At 44.4% G+C, this 23050-nt stretch overlaps 2 protein-coding genes across 9 annotated transcripts in view; both read right to left on the bottom strand.

The window, feature by feature from the left end:
* CKAP5 (cytoskeleton associated protein 5) overlaps positions 1 to 7912 on the bottom strand; it is a 51169-nt gene extending 43257 nt beyond the window's left edge. For 2 of the 5 annotated variants that reach the window (XM_079309129.1, XM_079309132.1), the window contains exon 1: positions 4132 to 4186. The gene's annotated coding sequence lies outside the window, so the exon portion shown is untranslated. Of the gene's footprint in view, positions 1 to 4131; positions 4187 to 7759 lie in introns of those variants that run through there. The other 3 variants (XM_079309130.1, XM_079309128.1, XM_079309131.1) reach the window with 3 other exon arrangements.
* A 1455-nt stretch (positions 7913 to 9367) lies between these two features.
* LRP4 (LDL receptor related protein 4) overlaps positions 9368 to 23050 on the bottom strand; it is an 82296-nt gene continuing 68613 nt past the window's right edge. For 3 of the 4 annotated variants that reach the window (XM_079309142.1, XM_079309143.1, XM_079309144.1), the window contains exons 24-38: positions 22523 to 22609; positions 22164 to 22335; positions 21919 to 22081; positions 21449 to 21674; positions 19721 to 20024; positions 19224 to 19442; positions 18786 to 18920; positions 18416 to 18524; positions 17952 to 18096; positions 17320 to 17433; positions 16903 to 17026; positions 15818 to 15885; positions 15123 to 15210; positions 14451 to 14592; positions 9368 to 12714 (exon numbers count right to left, since the gene is read on the bottom strand). In XM_079309142.1, the coding sequence (XP_079165268.1) occupies positions 12379 to 12714; positions 14451 to 14592; positions 15123 to 15210; positions 15818 to 15885; positions 16903 to 17026; positions 17320 to 17433; positions 17952 to 18096; positions 18416 to 18524; positions 18786 to 18920; positions 19224 to 19442; positions 19721 to 20024; positions 21449 to 21674; positions 21919 to 22081; positions 22164 to 22335; positions 22523 to 22609 (2432 nt within the window). In that variant the 3' untranslated portion in view covers positions 9368 to 12378. Of the gene's footprint in view, positions 12715 to 13818; positions 13888 to 14450; positions 14593 to 15122; positions 15211 to 15817; positions 15886 to 16902; positions 17027 to 17319; positions 17434 to 17951; positions 18097 to 18415; positions 18525 to 18785; positions 18921 to 19223; positions 19443 to 19720; positions 20025 to 21448; positions 21675 to 21918; positions 22082 to 22163; positions 22336 to 22522; positions 22610 to 23050 lie in introns of all 4 variants that reach the window. The other variant, XM_079309145.1, reaches the window with a different exon arrangement.

Below are 23050 nucleotides of genomic sequence, written 5' to 3'. Positions count from 1 at the left end.
AAATTTACAATGACAATCGAACTCAAAGGCCATTCCAATCCCAAACAATCGCACAAGGTCAAAAGGGCAAGTGAGTTACTGCATCCAAACCCCATCTGCTTTCATCTGTTTAAACTCCTGCTTATGCTTTCTCTGCCCCAACCTCTCATTTGCTCTCTTATCCCTCCTTCAGCCTACTGAGAGATAATGAAATAGAAATCAGACTCCTAATTCAAACCCAATGCATTATACCTATTAAAAAAATCAACTAAACTCCAAACCCACTAAAAACCAAAAATGCACACCAAAACAACAAAAAAAAGCACACCCCACACCCAAAAGCAAGAGGCACATGGCAAATATAGAAGTGTGGGGTTAAACATATCTAACTCTATGAAGATGATTTCTCTCCAAAAGCAAGAAATGAGACTGAATTCACATGAAAAGCTTTCCAAACAACCCACCTAGCGATGGATGCAGGCATGCCCTATAGTGAACACAGTTTCCAGCAGTAAAATTCCCCATCCCTCAAGTTAGTTCTGCAGTCAAGTGCCATCAGCAAAGACAGCTTTGCCAGTATAAACTGAGCTTGCATTAGGAATATATTCATCTGAATGAACCAATATAGAAATAAAGGAGTACTTCCTCAGGGTGGATGCAGACAACATAAATAGATGTATAATAAAGTCACATACAGCTTAGCAAAGAACAAGCAGAGTGAACTTCATAGAAAATTAGGCAGCTCTGATTCTTAATCCGAAACTTGGAACTAATTCAAGCTATTGCCACTATAAAGTTTTTTGCTGAAGGACACATAAGGAACCAATATAAGGACAATAGTTATTCTGAACAAAAATGGGAAGAAAGCACAAACACACCTGCCAGCAACAGAAATGCCAGGATAAAATTTTGGCACCTGTAGTAGACATCTACATGGGTTTTTTTTTAGGAAACTGACAAAAGCATGAACTTCCTACTTCAACAATAAAAAGAAACATTTATTTCTCTCCAGAGATTTGTTCTGCCAAGGAAAAAATTCTTACTCTAAGACAATCCTCAATCAAGTACTACAAACCTCAATTCAGTTCAAACCATAAAGTTGACAGCAACTCTATTAAACAGGTTTGTCTATTACCAGACTGATATTGATTCACAATTATTTTTATCCTTATACATATACAATAGTTCACTGCCACAAAGTGCAATCTCTTGCTTCTACACTAGTGACACATGACAGAATCTAGTACTTCCCATATCACAATGTACTTAACCTGGGGAGATCACACATGATAAGAGAGACATAGCAAAGGGAGCTGAATGACCATGAAACAGTATTTCACCTATTTTTTTCAGTCTGGACAACTCAGTTCCCCCACTATTTTTAGTCATTAACATCTACAATCAATACTTCAATTACAAAATGGGTTAAGTTGCCTTCTGTACTGAATCTAGCATCTAAAAATAGTGATAAAATTATACTCCCCCCAGTAATTTACAAATCCCTTTAGAACAGAATTTCTCAGAAAGTATTCCACAGTCCCAGAGGGAAAAAACACCCAGTCTTTCTAGCTTTATCACTGCTCATGTCTGTCCTAATGCCAAGATTTTGTACTGTCTGCATCTTGCATTTACCAGAATAAAAGATGGTTGTTTCTCTTTTCAATTAAGTCACTGGGTTCTGTGCGATCATAGAGTATCCCACATTTGACAAAAAAGCTTTCCTTAAAAGCTTCTTTGCAAAGACATTTAAGACTCAAGTCATTACTTTTTAATATCCAAATAGCAAGTGGCCTCATTGTACGATAACACAGCTAAATTCTGTTATTACTAGTGAATTTGCAGCAATGAAGTGTTTGACCTACATACATTTTTTTGTTGCTACGACTTGGAACAAACAGAATTAAGTCTTTCAGTAACAACATTCATTTTGGTAAAATCCAGAAAACAAGACCTATGGAGCAACTGAACTGCCAAAGTAAGTTTTGAGAGAGACATTTGTCATAAAAAGTGGTCAATTCAACATTTCCAAAAGCAAGTCACCCGAGAAATCTGTAGTGGAGATGAATAACAAATCTTTCCTGACAGTTCTTGGCAGGGCAAGATTATATTACAGAACAGCAAGAAAATGAAGACCACCAAGGAAAGAACAGGATCTTCTGAGGGGAGAAAACACAAATGCAGCAGGAGTGGAAAGCATTTACAAGGCAGCACAAATGCAAGAATTTAAAATGCAAAAGTGAGAATTCCCAAATGAATATATATAAGTTTGGGAAACAAATTAAAAGACTATTAACACATAAAACACATTGAAAGATAATGAGAAAGCATGAAAACATAAAAGTTTGGATTCACCATATACTACTCTGAACAGCTCCTACTCAACTTCTAAAGAAATGCTTATCCAGCTACAATTTGGAGAGCTGAACTGCATTAATAGCATAACTTATAGTATTGGGCACTGCTAAGGAAAAGTATTTCCATCATTAACATCCTAAAATGGGATTTCTTTTGAAACACACATTCATCACCTATCACTGTATCTTATTGTGAAGTGTCAACTTTCAGACCATTTTCTACAGAAGATGTACAATGGCAAACTAGGAAGCCATTTTATACTAAACAAAACCAACTGTTTATTGATACTGATTGTCTTTTTCCCTACTCACTTACACCTATTGAATATTACTGTGCCACAAGAACATAATAGAATATTTTCATATTTTGAAATATTCTCGAAAACTTTACTCAAGAATAAGTTCTGAGAAATTAAGACAGGTCTTTCTAAAGGAAAAATCCATTTTAAATGTTCCTATACAGTGGGGCACAAATTTGGAGAGTATGTAGTTGGATGTCACATTTCAGATAAAACAACACTTCTTGGCAGACAGATCTCCTTTAGTGCAGCCACAGTTTTCCCGGCAGAAATAATTATTTGTTTGCTTGTTTATTTCTTTAATGGCAGTTTTAGGTCACATTTGCTCTTTGGCACTGAAATGACAATGTTTCACTCTCTTAGAAGTTAAGCCCAATATGTTTTTCTTTGTATTGGCCAGCCAAACCCTCCCAGTAGACACAATATAAAATAGCTCAGAAAGAAGGTTGAAAACTCAAGTAATCATAGCACAGCAGATTATAAAAATGGTATGGAATTTTAAAGGCTGGCATTTTCAATTGGTAGATGGAATTATAAGTTGCAAGATACACAGACTCTTGAAAAAAACAGAAAGACTTCAGAATAATGAAAAGAAAAAGGAGAAATGCGTGCTAAAGGGAAGCTACTGCTTCAGCAGTAATGAAATGGCATTCAAGAACAAACAGCATTAAATTCTCTCTTGCTTTCTCTAACTTCTATGTCCTAACTCACCTCAATGAAATTTTAAGAGCACAAATGACAAGCTAAGATACATAAACTCTTAATTTCTCTGGAAAAAGACATTTTAATACATGGCCTAGGAAAGTGACCAGGGCCATTCTTTTCCATTCATTTGAAAGTGAGAGACAATGCAAAATAAACTGACCTTCTGTTACAGCTTAAGATGAAAAGCAATTTGTAACTGCATGGGTAAGCCTGGAGTGAAGCCAGTCTTAGAGAGTCGAGAAGGGCAAAAGGGAAAAGGGTAACACACGGGCAAGTGCACAGGCATGCACTGACATAACTCTAAGGGTGGACAGCCGAGAGTGAAAGGTGTCAGTGGGACAGTGCTGGTAAGCTGCAAAGCCCCCCATCCCTCAAGAGGCTTTGTAAAACCAGGCATGAAAAGGCTCATGTGATGTTCTTTAAAAGGACGGCCTGAACTGCTGATGAAGGAAAGCTTCCCGCGGAGACATCACTAGCTCCCTCCTTCTCCAAGGGAAGCTCCTCCAGCACGGCTTCCCTTGTGCAACTGGCTGCGCCCCCGCCATGCCCAGCACCTTCCAGAAGCGCTCCCCCTCCACTTCTGCCCGCAGCCCCCGATGCGTCCCCGCAGCCCGGCGACGTTTCCCGTCTGGCGGCAGGCCGCGGCCGGGCACGGCGAGCAGGCCGCCCGTCCGCCCGGCATTGTCTGCGCCCGCCGCCCTCGCCCCACGGCCGGGCCGGGCCGGGCCAGGCCGGGCCCTGCCACCGCCGCCTCGCACCGCCCGCGGCTCGGCCGGGCCTGGCCAGACACTCACCCTGACAGCTCCGGGCCGGCTCCCGGCGGCAGCGGGCGGGAACCGCGGGCGGGCCGGGACCAGCCCCTCCCCGCCGCGGGCGGGGCTCGGGGCGCCGCGGCCGCACCTGGGCGGGAGCCGGCCCGCGCCGGGGCCAGACAAAGGCGGGCAGGGCAGGGCAGGGCAGCGCCCGCCGCGCCGCGCTGACCCCGCAGCAGCCCCGGGCGCATCGCGCTCCCTTCCCGCCGCCGCCGCCGAGCAGGCCCCGCGGGGCCGGGCGAGCGGCAGCGGGCGCTGCCCGGCCCTGCCGGCGGCTGCGGTGCCGCCTCTCGGCAAGGAAGGGGCCGCCGGGCCGGCGACCGGTGGACCAGCTTGGCCCGCCAGGCCTGCTGTCTTCATGACTCATACCTCGAACGCCCATAAGCCGTCAGAACAATTACTACTCTAACAGAGAGAGTTGCGCTCATACCCGAGCATGCAGCAGACATTAACCCAGGCCACCAATCATCCAGCAATCCCTAATTGAAGGAGGGAGCGGTTCTGAAACCCGACAGGAGGAACAAGGCCAGCCGTGGGGAAGGAGAAACAGTGCCTTCCAATGGAGCTACGAAGAGCCTGGCACCATACCATCCCCGCATTTCGTGCTGCTGCGAGATGTGTAATGACAGCACTCTGGTGGAGCTGATTCATCAGCAATCTCTCTAGCCCATCGTCTGACATTTTGAGATGCCTTTTCTATGGTGACAATAGCAACTGAATAAGCTGGTATCATTTGCTTCCTCTTCAGAAGTGCATCAAGCCATGTGATGTAAAGCTGTATTTCTCCAGCCATCTTTTTAGCTAGCTGAAGAAAGAAGCCTCTTCCAGGCACCGCCAGCACCAACCATTCCCACTGAATAACTGTCCAAGTTACTTTTCCTACCACCTCACTTACCCCCGCAACAGGAAGGCACGAACACACACAGCGGCTTCTGCTTTTCAACATCTGACAATTTGCAGCAATCGAGCTATCACAGACAACCACAGACAATGCACAAGTGCTCAGGTCAAGAGACTCTTTATTCAAACAAGCCAGAGCAACACTGCCCGGTGCAAGGCAATATTTAGTCTAAACAAAAAGGTACAAGGCTTTTCAATGTCACTTCAGAACTCCACCCATGTAACATGAACCGCTGGGAACAGTCTACAACAAAGAATCAGCAAAGCAGCACCATATTAGTCTTGAACTATGTTGTCCTGAACCAACCACTCTGCTGCAGATGCAAATGTCTTTAATGCCATCCTTCTCTAGCAGAGACTTGACAAACCATTTACATTAAATAGTTTACAAACAAATTAGCAACACAAGTTTATACATTTCTTTTACAAACCATATAAGGACAGCTGCTAGTAGTGTGGAACAGAGGAAAGGTAGGAAGGGGGAAAAAGGGAAACAGATGAACACTGACCGTGATTTTGAAAACCTTAATTAAAGGTTTGCAAGCATTTACATCTCTCAAGTGTCTATGCATCCTGCACAACAAAATCCTCCAAATTAGATAATTAAGATAGTTATCTCTGCTCCACAAAACATTCAGAGCAGTTTCTAATTGGATGTACTGTTCAAGATATGTATAAGATGCATAAGAAAGGGCAAACAGAAGTGTGGCAGATGACAACTAGGTAGCAAATGAAAAATATAAATAAAGGATTGACTGAAGGAGTGTACAGCATGCTAAGTACTTCTCAGCTGTAAATTTATCACCAAACACACAGTGGAACAATTTATAACATTCCACAGAAATTCAGGTTTTCTGCATTGACTATTAAATAGATACAAGATCTCCCTGTTTTAGCAGACACTGGTATGAGAGCACAGACACACTGTGGCAGAGGCCCAGCTTACATAACTGGCCCATACAAGAGGAAGGACAATAGCCAGCATGAAAGTTAAGTCCACCAAAATACAAGTCCTATGTGTACAAGAACCAGGAATCATGTTCCATCACCACACATTCCCATTTTCCTATCAGAATATCAAGGTAGAAACACTCCATCAATACAGATCTAAAACAGACTGAATAACTCCCATACTTCTAAAATTAAAATTTCAAGTCGTCACATAATTTTTTCCTATAGCAGGTCTCCTAGTTAATCTGCTAAACTCTGTGTTTTTGAGAATTACTTTCAATACATCTGCAACCATTTGTTCAGAAACAGTCTGCTGTACCTGAAGGCCATTTGCCAGTGATTCTACTTTGACACATCACACTCTCAATGTTGCTTATAAGGCTTAACCCTATCACAATTTTTGAAGTAGGAAAAAAAAAAAAAAAAAAAACCAAAAACCAAATGGCGAATCTGTAAGTTCAATATGGGGGAAGCTACCAAAAGAGCAAAATTTAAAGAAAGGCCAAATCTAAGGCAAGAAAACCAAACCAAATTCTAAATGTTGGACAATCAGCTGATCTCATGTTGGACACCAAGGAGTCAAAACTATACAGGCAATTTGCACTCAATCTGGTTCACTTCTGAAGGTAGAATTTCTCAAAGTTTTAGTTAACAGACTCCTGTGAAGAGACTTTTAGAATACTCCAATATTCAAGACTCCATGGATTCTGAAGTAAGCAGCTTCACAGTTTCAAACGAATAGATTAATTGAAAGCCTATAGCAACACTTTCTTTTATACACAAATAACACATTAGGAAGGGCTCCCATTGCTGGTAGCTCAACATCCCAGCAACTACTCATCTCCTTCTCACCTGCAAAAGGCAGGTTCCTCAGCCTCTGTCATCTGATCCAAAAACTTCGAGTCTCCCACTGACAGAGGACCAGATTCTGGAGGAAAATCCTCTGCATACCAACCTGAAAACTACTGTCTTTGCAAGAATCACAAGACTGTCTGATTCAGAACCAGAATCAAATGAAATGCGGGAAAAGTGTGTGTGCGGAAACATGGGACACACACATCTATTCAGCCCTTCCTCGCATATACTGGAGGGGATTCAACAGGAAACATCTCCTGGTGAGGGGCTCTGGTAATCATTTGCACCCAACAACAGAGCTACAAGAGATGAGCTCGCGCCTTTGGTTTTAAGCCTATAATCAGCCCAGAAAACGTTTTCCTTAGGACTTTCTAGAGAGGAAACCGATTCTGCAGGCAGCCTCAGGGGACAGACTGAAGGCGCCCGGTCCGCATTTCCCTTAAGGGGTGCGCGGTCCCCCTACCGGCCCCAGTCTCCCGGGCACCTCCCACCGAAGGCCCCCACCAGCGGCCCCAGCCCCACAATGGACGGAGGCGGCCACAGCGGAGCCGCCGAGCCCGCGGCTCCCACCGGCCGCATCGCGCCCCGCTTGGCGGGCGGCCTGAGCGAGCGGCCCCTCCGCAGCGCGGCGCGGTACGGCACAGGCCGCGGCCATCGCCGCTCCCAGCCGCAATCCTCGCGCCGCCGGGCTCTGCGGGCGGATGCCGGCGCAGCCCGCGGGCCCGGCCATCCCCGCTGGGAGATGTCGCGCCGCTGGGACTGCGCCTCCACAGGGTCCCCGGGAAAAACGGGGAGGCTCGGGCCTGGCGACGGAGGAAGGCCCAGCCATCCTCCCGCGGGCGCAGACGGCGGACGGAAAAACGACCGGGGCTCACAGGGACGGGACAAAGACAGCGGGTCTCACCTGGGCCCGGCGGGTCGGGCCGGGGACGGTCCGGCAGCTGCTCGGCGGGGTTTGAAATCGCCAGCACCGCCCGCACCTCCCAGTGTCCGCCGAGCCCATTGGCCGCCGCCGGCCCCCCCCACGCAAGCGCCCGCGCCCCTTATTGGCCCGTTTGAATCCGGCAGGCGCGGCGCGTGCTCTCCGCGCGCTCCCGAGATGGCGGCGCGGCCGCGGGAGCGCGCCCCCGCTCGGGAAGCAGCGAGCCGTGCCCGCCCGCTGCCGGGACCCCGGGGACGGCGCGGGACCGGACTCTGCCGCCGCAGCAGCGCCTGGCGAGGGCTGCTGGTGCTAAGGCAGGCCGCAGGAACCTTTGGCAAAGGGCTGAAGCCTCTCAGAGCTGATGGATCCGGCTTTGGGAAGGTCCCATTACAGAGGAATGGGCCTTCTCTTGCCTGTGGTCAGCGAGTTTGCAAGAGCAGCAACTCAAGAAAGGACTGAGAGGGGACCTCTTCAGTGTCTATCAGTACCTGAAGGGAAGGTGTCTGGGGATAGAGCCAGGCTCTATTCGGTGATGCCAAGCAATAAGACAAGAGGTAACAGGCAGAAACTGATGCACAGGAAATTCCACATCAATAGGAAGAACCTCTATACTGTGCATTGGAAGATGACCCAGAGAAGTTTTTGTCATTCCATCCTGGAAATGACAGGATCTATCTGGACACTGTCCCGTGTCATATGGTCTGGGGTGACCCTGCTTGTTCAGGGAGATTGGCTCAGGTGACCCACAGTGTCCTTTCCTCCCTGACCTGTTCTGTGAACTGTTTTTGGAGCACAGTGTGTTTTTCCCTCCATTGTTTCCTACTACAGCTTTAAAAATGGAAGGAAAAAATTTTGTGGGTAATCAGAATAGAAGACAAGGGACAGCAGAGTGCCATACACACAACTGCAATTTATCTATACCACCCTCTCCTCACCATGCCATGCAAGCACCATCAGTTTTTTTAAAGTCAGGAAAATTTTTCATGACCTGACTGAAATGGCTTCTGCACTGCGTTTCAATTGTGAAATGAGCAGAGATAGTTATTCTAAATGCTTTAGGTAGTTCTTTCATCAGAAAGGGACAGAATGTGTTACAAGATTGGCACCAGTACTGCAGTGTGTTATTAGTGGATGTTTCATTCATTACTCAGCCTTTTGCACTATTTAAATTCTTGGTTATATAAAAAGGCAACAGAAACTTAAACAAAACCCCCTACAGAAAGAAAAAGCAGCTCTTCTTCAGAGCTTTATTTTCCACTTGGCAGGGGTTTGAGATCTCTACAGTCCTAATACATGCCAAAATGAACAGCCCTTCCTGCTGTTGCCATGTTAAAAAGGGAGGGTGAAAAAGTAAGGTGGGGCAGAATGAGAGATATTACATGTGTGAAGGAATCTGCAAAAGTGAGGGTAGATATTGAGCCCTTGATTCAAAATCATAGGGGTATAGTGTGTGCTACCATCAGATTTCTAAGAACTGTTCCTACCTTCTTGCTCCTCTCAAATGAAGCAAAGTTGAGGTTTGGGAGTTCCCCATTCAAAGGAGAGTCCAAATAACACGCATGATTCACAACCAAAAGCCAGGCAGAGTGGTTAAGAAAAGCTAAATTTATATTAAATTATCATCAACCCCTAAAATATTGAACACAGTGGTTAAATAACTCCAGAAAATCCAATGTCTCCAGTGAGTAACGTTAAAACCATTACACAGGAACACACGGAAATCACTGACGTTAGCTTGGGACAGACAGGAGAGAGGTTTGCTTTTTACATAGTAAATCAGTGCTCAAGAGATCATCCTCCAGTAGCCTTTCTACATTCTTAACATCCTAAGTGCAATGAGGGTCTTCTCTTCCCCAGAATGGGGAACCATGATGCATCCCCAGGCAGCATCTCACTGGGGCTGTCTCCAGGAAAAAGAAACAAATTTTTGCCCACCTCACTGGTGGAGGAGGCTGTGTGATATTTTATTTCTCCTTTTGACCATAATCATTTGAGGGAGGGAGCAGAGAGCAGTTATGAATGGTTGTTAGGCTGGAGTGTGCAGGGTCTCTCCTAAGAAGCAGCAGAGAATATTGATCAAGGTGGGGATCACAAACACCATGAGCTGATGAGAAGACTGACTGTGTTTTTCCTTTCCACTCCACCCTTGCAGACACTCCAGACTTGGACAGCAAGTACTCTGACAGGGTGACTTAATCTTAAGTGACAGGTCTGGGCAGATGTTTCCCTTCACCCCTGTCCCACCTCATGAGTTTGGTGCATGGTCACATAAGCTATTGGGGAAAAAAAAAACAACAACCCATTCCAAAACCCAAAGAAATCCTGCTCTCCTACAAGTCAGAGCCTTCCTCCCCAACCTCCCCAGTCCCAGCCTTGATGCCCCTGCCCCTACACATGGTTTCTGATCAAATAGATTCTTCTGCCTACACTTGAGCCCTCTGGTGCTGTCCCTGCATGAAATAACTTAGATGGGCATGGTCCATGTCAGTGATATGCACTCCTTTCTCAGCTCCCAGTCAAGTCCACACCTCAATTCAAAAGTGCCTCTGCCCAACAAAATCAATGCTTCCAAGGCTGGAGTCAAACAAATAAATAATTAAATAAAAATCTAATAAAAAAAAGGATAAAAATAAATCCCTCTGGGAGTAGGGAAGAGTCCCACATTTACACAGGGAAATCCAAGTCTTAGCTCCAGTTCATTTTCCACAGGAATATACACCAGTCAGCCCAGTGGTGCAGTTAGGGACAGAGTCTCAAGCCACCTAGCCAGGTCAAAGCTGCAACCTTCCCCTATCTACAAAGCTATTTCTGCTGTGAAAAGTACAGGCAAACCACTGGCAACTGTTGTGTTTTTCAGGGGTAGTGGCCAGGCCTGTTAGTATATAAATAAGGTTTGAGCAGAGTAGGATGATTCTCCTTTTCAATCAGCTGAAAACAATACTCCACGGGAGATGGAGCCTCCCCCTACCTCTGAACCATACCCCAGAGTATATTTTGCTCTCTTTACACCATGGGTGGGAATGCACTTGACCTCTTTCCAGGCGATAAAAGAGGTTACAAAGTTTTCAGTGAGAAATTCTTCAATGGGAGGTTCTGCTTCAGATGATCTGGCTTAATGCTTAATATTTTCCCATGTGATTTGAGGGGTTAATATTAATTTCATTTTTGAAGTGTCAAGCAATATTTTCTCTTTTTTCTTTTTGAACAAACAGATGACAAGAGAATATGAAGAGGTGTCAATAGTCCTTGGGAGCATGCAAGACCCAGATCCAAATGCTGCTGGGTTTTGGCTGCAAGGGCAGGATGACATTCCATAAAGGGTAGGAGTCTTGGAGGCCAGAACAACTGAAGCTCATGCAGCTGATGGGGAAAATTATTTGGCAAGGAAAGCTATTTAGTAGTAACAGAAGAACTTAAAGTGCAATTCTATCTGATAAACAACTACTTAAAATGGCCCTTGCAGCTCTCTGATTATTGTCTCTCATTCTAGGTCAAATGGGCTCAGCCTAGTAATAAAGCAGTTCCTAACTGTCAGCACTGAGCACTCCCATGGGAAAGAGTTGACCTAGGAATTCTCTCTTTTCCCTTATTATGGTAATCAAAGGTCCTAAAGGCCAAAATAATTGGGACCTTGCAGAATTGGGACTAGTGGGAACCTAGCAAATTTTTCTTTTTTTCTTTTTTAATATATCAGTTACACAAAGATCAGTAAAATTTAGGTCTTGCTGAGATCCATTTGCTCCCATTAGCTCTGTAGAACTAAGTAAAATGCCAATCTCTTCTTGTCTCAAGTTCAGCACTCAGACTCCAGCACCCACAGGGTACTGAACGATTCTGAAAGGGCTATTTGCTGACTCTTGTTTTTCCAGGGTAGAAACATATTTTAAAAGGAAAGGGGAGAACAGGAACAGTGTCCACTGCCAGCAACAGACACAGTGCTCCAATCTGAGCATTCCTTAAAGTTTTTAGTAGCAGATATGAAAGTAAGCAGTGATACTCTCATGAAGTGAGTCTTGGCAACTGTGGTTACCCTCTTTATGCCTTCACAAGATGACCTGATGCTGTGTCAGTGTCCTCTTGAGCCCCAAAGTATATCCCATCTACAACCATCTCTCTCATGTCAGAGACCCCTCAACACAAAGCCTCAAAGAGTGCTGCTAGTGCTGGAATGACTAGGGGTACTTCTGTGACCAGGAGCCAGCAATGAGGCAGCTCTGCTCTCTTCATGGGCATTGATCCTGAGCTAGATGGCACAGGACTTGCAGGTTGCCAGGGAACAGAGACTCCAAACCAGATTCAGGCCAGACGAGTCACTGCAGAAGTTAATGTGGCAGCTTCCAGGAAAAGGGAACATATAAATAAACCACAGACAGTGAAAATGAGTCAAAAGGGTCTCTGGGTTCCAACCAACCCACCCATCCTCCTTCTCCAACCACAACAACACAGCTGCCCAAGCTCCATGCTGAAAGGCAGTCCAAGTCTCAGGCCCCTTGCAGGAGAGGCTGGTCTCTGTGCCCTTCCATGCCAGGCAGGCAGTCCTGTCTTTTTTGTGCAGAGCAGAGGGTAGGGAGTGTACGGCTGTTTCCAAAGTCACGTGTACTTTAGACCTCGCTCTCTGTGGAGGGCTTGCGTTGGTGTTTCCAGCCTGTGTCCGGGAGTGAGCCCCGCCGCTCAGGAGTGGCTGCTGCTGTGTTAACACTGCTGCATTCAGACTGTTCTTCCTGTAGCAGCTGCTCAGTTTCGGTGTCATCCAGTGAACCAGAGCTAGCCTGGATAGAGACCGTATCTGTCTTCATGCAGACGTGGTCCCGCAGGATCCCTCCACGGGAGCTCCGAATCTGCTTCAGGTCATCCCATTCGGAATCATCACTGGATAAAAGGCATATTCCCTCCACAATCTTGATCTTCTCCTTTGTGTAGCTGTGGTCAGGACCAGTCTAGGGAGAAGACAGATGAATTTAAAAAATACGTCTATGGAAAAATATGGCAAAGAGCAATCCAGAGCTGGAATGAAGACAGTGAAGCAGACAAAAAGCTGGACCTCCATGTAAACAGCCATTGGCTTTAGCTGCCACAATGACAGAACCCATTTTAAGCTTCCTTTAGTTCTTTAACACCCCCAGACAAGTCCTTCTTGCAAGGGCTCTCATTCCAAACTCCATGATTCTTCAGTGGAAGGGGGATGAGGATGAGGCTGCTCTTCTCATTCAACTATACCATATTCCCTGACAGAAGAGAGTAAGAACTCCGAGTCTTTAAAATGAAAGAAAAAAAACCCCACCAAACAAAATGGAAAGAAGAAGCAGACAGAAAAATGTCATGGTAAAAGTAGGCAGGAGATCAATTCTAGGTCTACATATCTTTACATCTAGAGTCATTCTAGATTCACCTATCAAAGCAGCTGTAATACCACTGTTGAGTCCAAGCCTCACAGCGACACAGGGCAAGGAGATTATAGGGAAACAATGAAAATTATCAGAGGCTAAAGGGACCACACTGAGATGAAAGTAGTGAAATCTAACTTGGCTTACTGACAAATAAGGAGCATCTGATCTACCCCTGAGGAAAAACTGCAGGGGGTAGGGAAATATACATCTGTGTATATAAAAGAGCACCAGAATTAAGAGAAAAGTAGAAAGGATTTAGATTCCCAGATAAATAATCCTGATTTATCCTTAATAGATAAGGCTAAAATGGCTGGAAGATTTGGGGAATCTATTGGATAGTACCTTTGGAAATCAGTAAGGGAAAACTCTCCCCTGTGTAAGTCTGTGATCTCTGCCAGAGAAACTAAGTGATCTAACAAATAATCATAAATAGTCCTAACAGAAATTGCCTTTTTAAAATATAACTGAGTATGAGTAGCCAAAGCCCAGACCAAAGAATCTGCCACAGAAAATTACTGACAGACTAGAGCTAGTTTAAGGACATAAAAGCAGGGTGGGGAAAACCAAGAAAGAGCAATTAGTATGGACAGAGCTTGAGCCACACAACAGAGTTTGAGTGAGGGAGGCAGGATCAAACACACAGAGCAGTGATACCTGACGTGAGGATGTGGACGGAAATCAGAAGAGGGAAGATGAGAAGCTATCTGAGTGATAAGAAAGCTTCTGAGGAGAAAAGAGAGGAGAAACTAAGTGCTGCAAGGTATCTTTTAAACTCTCTCCATCGTGTGGCACAAAGTATGGACTTCTGAAGGGCCTTTAAAATGCTCTATTTAATAAAGACTCTATTTTTTTCCCTTATCCCACCCCTCCCAGGTCGTGCACAGCCAGGAGTCACATTCTTGTTACCAAACCCTTTCTGGCTGCCTGATTCCCCTGGTGACCATCCAAAGCAACCTTGGTGCAACAGTCACTACACAGGACATGTATCCAAGGAAGACAATTCCAATTGGTTCATGTACTTTTGAGGGCCAGTACCCAATGCAAATACAAGACACTGTGGGAGTGGGTAAGAAGCAGAGAACTAAAGACAGGTCAAATTCAATACAGGTCACTGAGGAAGAAGTGTTGCTGGCTGATCACCATAGCAGTCTGAACAACTCACTGAAGCTATCCTCCTATGTCCTAGAAGTAAATGCTCAAAAGCTGCAATCCTTCCACATAGTGAGATCTGTACTACTCAACAGCAGCTTGAATTGGGATCCCATGTTCTTAGTAGCAGCTCTTACCTCTTTCTTGTAGCACAGCTGGTTGTACATGGTTGGTTTGGGGATAGATTCAATCTTCACCTCCTGGGTGGATGTCCGATATGAAGGATTACTGTAGGTTAGGTTCCCCAAGCCGGGGTCCGTAAACTTGGACTTATTATGCCTAGAGGGAGAGAGCTGTCAGAAAAGTCACAGGAATCTACTGCCAGGATCCAAAGTTCCTGAGTGTTCAGCAAGTGGATGGCTTCAGTCATCCCTACTGTCCCTCAAAGAGAGAATCCTGGCTTCACCTGGCTCTTCAGCTACGAGTCCATTTACTAGCTACCAGTACACCAAGGCACTACCATGTAACCACAAAAGTTATCGTGGCAGTAACTGCTGAAGTTATCTGTCAGAAAGCATATGAGCTCACACATTTATTGAAATGCAAATTATCTCATATCCCTGTCCATAACTCCATAAGCTTTCTGCAGAAAATTTAGCCAATAAGGTTTCAAACAATAGAACTGCATGACCAACACTTTAGAGGCACAGGACTCAAACCTTGCAAATAAAATCATCAAGCACTCCTTCCAATGGAGGAAAAAAGGACTGTAAATGACAATAAAGAAAGATTTAGTGCTTTCAGGGACTTTCTTCTCCTACAACCCAAGAATTTACAATTGGCTAGAAGAGGGAAAATAGATCACTTACCTATATATAACTAAAGCAGCAATAAGTAACAAAATAAACAAGATGCTGAGAAGACTTCCAATAATGTAGCTGACGTGCAGTCCTTCTCCTGAAAGTGAATACCAAGGGTAATTTATGCAGTCATTTTATATTTCACTGGATAATACCAACTTTGGTGTAATGTTTAATGCTGGAGCTTTACCCATACAGAACTACATAAACTAAAATGTCAGCATATTAAGGTTTAGCAGAGGATTTTGTTTGGCTTCATATGAAACAAACACATGGTAAACTTTCCTCCCACCCAGGCCCCAAACCAAAAAGCATCAAGATCTTTGCAATGGGGCTGTAATGGAGGAGTTAGACTCTCTTGCAGACAAGTTATTCCTGCAGTGGGAAGCAATTACCACAGTCAACCATTTTCAACTAAACACAAAGGGGACAGTGAAAAAGAGTATTATTAATGGGAAGAGCCAAATGGATGAGGAATAGGATAACAGAAAACAGAACTGTTCTTCAAACCAAAGAGTCATTTGGAGAAGTCCCCATCCAGGTTAATTAATGTTTTTAGAGGCATTTGGCTCTACTCAGATGGCATTTGAGTAATTCAAGAATGAGTTTCAGAAATTTCAGTTTCAGACACTATGGACTGGAATGCCCTGAGCACATCTGGAGGAACAACCCTGGTGGGGAAGAGTTAAAGAAAAGCAACTCACCCATGGTGGCCAACACTGCCTCATTGGCACGAGTACACAAGCCTTGCCTAGCATCTTTGTCAGAGCAGCTGAATGACAGAAAGATAGTTATTTAGTGAAAGTAGAATCAACAGTATCAAATGTATTAAAAAAAAGATGGAATGGGTAGCACTTATATCCCTTCCCCTTCCAATTAAAAAACACAGGTCTTCCTTTCTCTTCCTCAGTATTCTTCATCCAGAGAAGAGACAATCATATACATTCACATACACATATACATATACATATGCATATACATATACACACGTATATATATGTAGGGAGTGTGCATGAATCTATCAATTATTTACAGTATCTTTACATCTTATTCATTCTAGATTCGCCTCTCAGGTACACACAGGTGTACTCATATCTTTCAGGAAAATTTCAGCATCAGTGCTGAAACAAAAATCAAAATGTCTCAGAGTCTGCACAAAGACCTTTCTGTCCAATAAATCATACTCAACAAAGTGCAAGTTTTGCTCTGTAAATAACTCAACTATATACTATAAAACCCCTCTTTTGTTGAGTTATTTAAATAGCAGGATGCAGGGAATTAGAAGAAAAGAGTCTCTCAACTACCTGCATTGTAACTTAAATGTTAGAGTTGCAAAGGTTCTGTTCTGCCCCAAGTAAACTATCCTGTTCCCAGGACAGAATCATTTCCTCAGCTGTGTGGGTCTAGTCTGAGATGTTTCAGTGAATTGAAGCAACAAACTCCTCTGTCCTTGTCTCAGAAACAGGCTCTCAAGATTAGGAGATTCAAAAATCAATCAAATGAATGACACGTGGGCTAAATTTTAACACTTCAGTACAGTTAGCCTATACACACTTTTCAACAAAACAGACAGAAAGAATCTGCAGCTGTTTCTTGCCATCTCAGCAATGACCTGCACCTTTGTCATGATAGTTTAATCCATTAAGAACGTGAAATCTGGAGCTGGAATATCCTCTTTTGGCTAGGGATAGGTATATTTGGATGATGGCAAGCAGAGGGGGCTTGCATGTGACACCTTGCAAAAGTTGGCAATTTCACACCCCAATCCCAAGAGAACAAGAACACTTACTTTCCTTCCACTGTTTCCAAAGATGTGAGAGGTTTGATTGTTGAAGTACCTAGTCTGCCAGGTGGTGTTTGGCTTCTCTCATTTACACTGGTTGGTTCTGGACCAAAGGGCATCACACCAGGAACTAGAACAACAGAGAAAAATAAGCAGAACTCCAACTTTGTGGGACAAGTCTGATAGGCCATTTTCAAAACTCTCTATAGCTTATATGAGCAGCCTTTCCATCTCAAACCAGTCTGTCAGCAGAAAGGACAGAAGAAGGCTCTATTGCACACAATCAGTGGCCTTAGTTTCAACATACAACTCTGCATAAGATGTATCCACTGGAGAGCCTCAGCTGCTCTGGTTGCCACTGCATAAGCAGTAGCAGTGGCTCACTTATGGAAGCTACTAACAAGCGACACTCAGTAAACTCACTTGTAGAACAGGGCCGCCCATCTGGTTCATCCGGACATGCACAGACAAAGTCAGAAGCCCTGGCAAAGCAGAGGTGAGTGCAGCCTCCATTGTTCACTCCACAAGCATTACTACCTGGAAGGAACAAACAATTTTCTAAATACGTTACATCTGAACAAAAGGGAGCTCAGAGCCTCTTTCCTGCTCAGCCAGAAATACTTCTTAGAAATCAAGCAAGTTATTATGGGATTGGCATATGCCCGTCATCTGATTACTAAGAAAGTGATGACAATATTCAGACACTGAATTAGATTAGGGCAGTCTTGAAAGGAAGGTACTGAAAATCTTTAGACAGAAGCCCAGACAACACAGTCGCCGAGATAAAAATAATAAAAAGCTCACATACTTCTGTTTTAACACAATATTGAGTGAAAAACAACAAAGTAACATTTGCTAATCAAAGCTTTAACAGAACACCATTAAGATCTACCTGAATGAAAAGGCATACAAGGCATGTGCTAAGGGAAGATGTGTGAATAGTTTGAGCATAAAAAAGGATGTCATCCTTACTTGACATCCACAGTAGTGCAGTGGTTCCAGAGCTCTGTTGCTCCACAATTAGCATTTGCCTGATTCAAGGTCCTTATATTTACCTGTCTGTCTCTGAGGAGAAACCACAATGATATCCATCAATCCCTCAACATTGGCTAGGACTGTCTCTTTGTTCCGCCCAGAGTATTTGTCCACTCTCTGGATAGATTTTGTTTGCCAGTCAGTCCAGTATATCCATCTGTCCTGCTGCTCAGGGAGACAGCAAAGAAAAATTATTAGCATGTTTAGTCATATAGACACAGGATGCCCACAAAAAACATATCCCAGTGGCAGAAGGCCCAAAACAAAGGCCTTTTCATACCCTTATCCTCTTACTATAAAAAAGATGGCTCTCTACACCCCACAGTTCAGACAAACTTCCTTTGTTAGCTCCAGACAAGATTTAAGTACTACCCCCTCAGCCTTTTTGGTTTCCTTGGACTGTAACACTTCCCTGTTCCAAATTCCACTGTACAAACTCATCAACATACTAAGGAGAATGGTGGCAGCAGGAGAATCTTCTCACCTGTGTCAGAGCAAAGGGATGTGACACCTGGCTGACCAACACTTGCCGTAGCTTCCCATTGAGATCACAACTCTCTATGCGATCGAGGTGCGCATCCACCCAGTATATCCTGAAGGCACAGAGAAAGAGGTGAGATTCCATCACACAAACTCGCTTTACTTTCTTGTCAATTATTGGACAAGATTGTGGAATCATAAGATGGATCAGGAAATAAAAACTAAAGAAAGTTTTTCACCTAAAGAAGAAATTCCCAAAAACCTCAAAACCAAAACCAAACTCACAGCGCTACTCCAATTAATGAAGCTAAGAGGGCTAAAAAATGCATTACATCCCTTAACCCTACACAAATATAGGAAAATCTTTCACTGACCTCCTGGTGTCATAATCCAAAGTCAATCCATTGGGCCACCCTAGGTCAGTGTTAATCAGGATTTTACGTTCAGAGCCATCCAAGTTTGCCCGTTCAATTTTAGCAATGTGACCCCAATCTGTCCAGAAGAGATACCTGAAGAGACAAAAGGTAAGTGTAAGAAGAAAAGACCAATTCATTTGGCCTAAGGAAAGTTTTAGTTATGAATGAAACTGCCAAATTCTTCAGGTTCAAAGAAGATAATATAACCTGTAGCCTTCTCACAGCTATCTGCCCAACCTCCAAATTCACTGTCTGCCTGACTAGTCTAAGTCACTCAGAGTCACCCCCTTGCTGATACCTGCAGATGCACATGGCACATCTCCTCTTCCTCCTACAACCTCCTCTTCCAGCCTGCCTCTATGCAGCCCTTCCTCTTGCCCCACCTACCATACCTACCCCTTCTTGGGAAAGACAGCAATGGCTCGAGGTTCATCCAGGCTGTTATTGATCAGCACTTTCCTGGAGCTTCCATCCAGTCTAGCCACTTCAATGGTATTGCGTCCTGTGTCTGTCCAATAGAGATTCCTGGCAACCCAGTCCACTGCCAGGCCATCTGTAGTCTTCAAACCCTGACCAATAACAGTTTCCATGTTGCTGCCATTCAGATCAGCCCGCCTGGATAGAAATCAATGACAAACAGTAGTGAGGAACAGGTAGGTCCTGGAAAACTGGATCTACATTGATCACAGGCCCACTGCATACTACTATATCTCTAATACTTTTCCCCCTAGTCTCCAGCAGGTTAAACACACCTTCAGCATGAGTTCACTCATACACATGATGTAAGACAAAGTGTAAGTAGTGGTGTAGTGCTCAATCTCCCCAGTTACTGGCACACTCAGCACAATCACTGGGTGACCTGGGCACCAGCCTAGCCATTGACTGGCACCTACCTGATAACATCAAGAAATACATCTGTGTAGTAAATCTTGCCATCCACACTATCATAGTCCAGAGAAATGACATTGTTCAGCTCAGGGACAGGTATGTGCACATCTGTGTGGTCACTGGTGTCCAGTGAGATACGACGGATGGAAGCACGGCTAGAGAAAAGCAGGTAGGTCTCTGGAGAAGAGTCACATGTCTGCTCATCTCTCTTCAGCTGGATGCCAGTGGGGCAGGCACAGGAGAAACCAGTGGGGTGAGGCAAGCAAAGATGGGAGCAGCCACCATTACGAACTCCACATTTATTGAAGCCTTTAGAAATAGGGAAAGCATAGTTTTAGGATCTCACAGACCAAAGCTTTATTTTAAATGTTACATACATGCATAACTTGCTAGCAGCTGAGTTAATGCTTACTATCCCCAGCCTTGCTGGGAATCTACAGCCCTTCGTACAGAGACACTCTCCCTCCTCTCTGAGATTCATGGTAGGTATGGGCATGATTGCCAAGGAGAACAAGAGGGTACAGAAGAAGAGGGATCATTAGAGGAAAAATCTTAACCTGCATTCCTTGCTAATCATAGTTTTCCCACAGAAAAAGAAACAGAAATGTCCACAGATTTATGCAACTGCAGTTTAACTTTATTACTGCTGCAAATGGTAATGTTGAGAAAGATCCAACCCTGTGGGGAAATAGTGTAACAATGCACCAGAGGCCAGGCTCACAAAGAAGCTTCTGTTTCAACTTAGCTGCACACAGTGGCAAGTAAACAAAGGCATCAGAGAAGCCTGCTGGAAGTGCCTGACGTATTAGGGTCATATAATTTTTTTTAATTGTAAAGAACCCAGCATATATTTACCAGCAGGGAATAAGCCCAGGAGACAGGTGCATGAGTAGGAAGAAGACAATGTGGATATGATGGCTAGACTTTTGGTCAGCTTTAAGTTATGTTGCCAAGTTACGCAGTCAAGAGGGATGTTCTACTGTCAGTAACCCCAGGAAAGCTGCAGAGTTTTCTCTAGAAGTACATATTGGGGAAATTCTACCAAAATAAACCCACAGCACAAAGTAACAACTTCCATTGAAAAGCAAGGAGGCAAGATGGGGTGTTACAGAATCCCCAAAGAGTAACAAAGAATTGACTCTGGCAGAGAATAGCTGGACAACATGATCTATTAAGAGCAACTAAAGCAGCAGAGATTTTGCAGAGCAAAGAGGCAGACAAGAAGATGAAGCCTGAAATGATTGGGAAATAATACTAGAATTTTTTTAGAATGCTTTGAAAATAATATTTCAAAGCAACTGGTTCAAGAAGCATTAGAGTCTTTTGGAATTATAAAAGGGAAATTGTCCAATGTGTACAGTCAGTACACATGTCAGTACAGTCTGGTGAAGTTTAATAAAGCATGACTTATTCAGTTCTCCTAAGTAAGTGGCTCTGCTGTGTGCGAGAATGAGGTTGTCAGTGCAATCCAATGAAGGAAATGGGACAATGGGGTCAAAATGAATGCAGTAATCAAAGCTAGTCCTACAGATCTGGGTAAACAGGGAGGAGTGCAAAAAAAAATTAGTTAAAGAGGGAAGAAGTGATGCCTTAAAAAAGGCATCAGAAGAAAAGCTGATTTTTGAGAAGCAACTCTATCACTCCTGCTTTACTCCAAAGGACTCTTTCCAATGACAGCTCTAAAGGACCCCCCCTTGTCACCACTGACACCTGCCAACTGCGGAGCAGCTTACCCAGGGGCCGTGCCCTGTCAACAGCTTGGATATCCATGAGGCCAGGCAGGTTTGCCCTCACCAAGATGACATTAGCACCAGTGTCCTTGTCAGCCCTGTGAATGCTGCGAGTTTGCCAGTCAGTCCAGTAGATGTAAGAGTCCAGCAAAGTGAGGCCATAGGGATGTTGCACTGGAGACAGCAGGGTGCGGCGGTTCGCACCATTGAGATCCGCAGACTCGATCCGCTACAGGAAGAAGGAGAACGTCACCTCATATTCAAAACACTTCTCCTCTTGCTAGCACTTACTGTAGCAAGTGAGAAACAGTCTTGATGAGTGATGTTATTCAGGTTCACCCTCCCTCCATAGCACATACTCTCAGAAAAGCTTATGTTCCCCTTGGTCTTTGGACAGTTTTTTATGAGCTTCAAAGCAGACTCCAGGCTACCAAATACCCAATGACAAACAACACTGAAGAACAGAATCAGACCTCAGTGTGTGCATCGGCCCAGAGCAGCTGGGACCCAGCCTTATCCACTGCCAGTCCGTTAGGCCAGCCCAAGTTGTTGCTGATCAACACCACACGTCCAGAGCCATCCATCCCAGAGCGCTCCAGCTTGGCATTCTCACCCCAGTCTGTCCAGTACATATACCTGGGGAAAAGTCAGCAAGTATTATGGAAAAGGAGATCAGAAGTCCTGTGTAACTCCTGGACAAACTCTTGATAACACTAACCCCATTTCATGGTATAAAGCTATTGCCCGAGGACTGTCCAGGTTCTGCCAGACCAAGACTTTCCTCATGGAGCCATCGAGGTTGCCCACTTCAATCCTGTTTGTTCCTGTATCTGTCCAATATATCTTCCTGCCGACAGCATCCACAGCCAGACCATCTGTTGTCAACAGACCTGAGAAAACAGAAAAACATTTTGGTCACTGCTTATTCTCCCAATTTTGTAAGGAACTTCTAGTATTTCTTTTGTCCATCTCATAGGCAACTGCTTTAGGCTTTGCTTGCCTTTCCACCAAAAAATGTATTCTACCAGGGTATCAGAGACCCTGTCTTTTCATACTGCAGATCAAAGCCTCCCTCACCTGTAGTGATGATGTCCTCAAACTGTGAGCCATCAAGGGCAGCACGACTGATTTTCCGCAATGTGCTGTCTGACCAGTAAACCTTTCCTGGGTTGAAGAAGAAAGAGACATTTGAGAAAGCCCAGAACAGAACAAAACCAAACCCCGAACAACCAAACAGCAAAATTCTTAAAAAACAGATCCAAGTTTCTGACCACCCACTACACCATTCAAAATGGAACTGATTGTACAAGAATAATAACAGCATAAGATTATTAAGATAGAGTGATAAAACACTGCAAATTTTCTTGTTCCAATTCTCCCCCAGATTATGTAGGACCTTTACAAAAGGTCTAACCTTCACACAGGGACAGAGAATACCTAATACCATCAGCTAGTAGTAGAGTTCCACATCTGACTTCTCAAAATTAGATCATCTGCCTTCCAGTGCAGCACTGTTTACATCCAGCACAGGATGTTTACTACACATGAACAACCAGAGTCTCAGCTCTACTGTTGTAAAAGGCCTCAGCAGGAGGAACTTCCTTA

The sequence above is a fragment of the Erithacus rubecula genome (assembly GCF_903797595.1).
Source record: "Erithacus rubecula genome assembly, chromosome: 6".
Classification (NCBI taxonomy): Eukaryota; Metazoa; Chordata; class Aves; order Passeriformes; family Muscicapidae; genus Erithacus; species Erithacus rubecula.
This window is presented reverse-complemented; position numbering and strand designations above follow the sequence as displayed.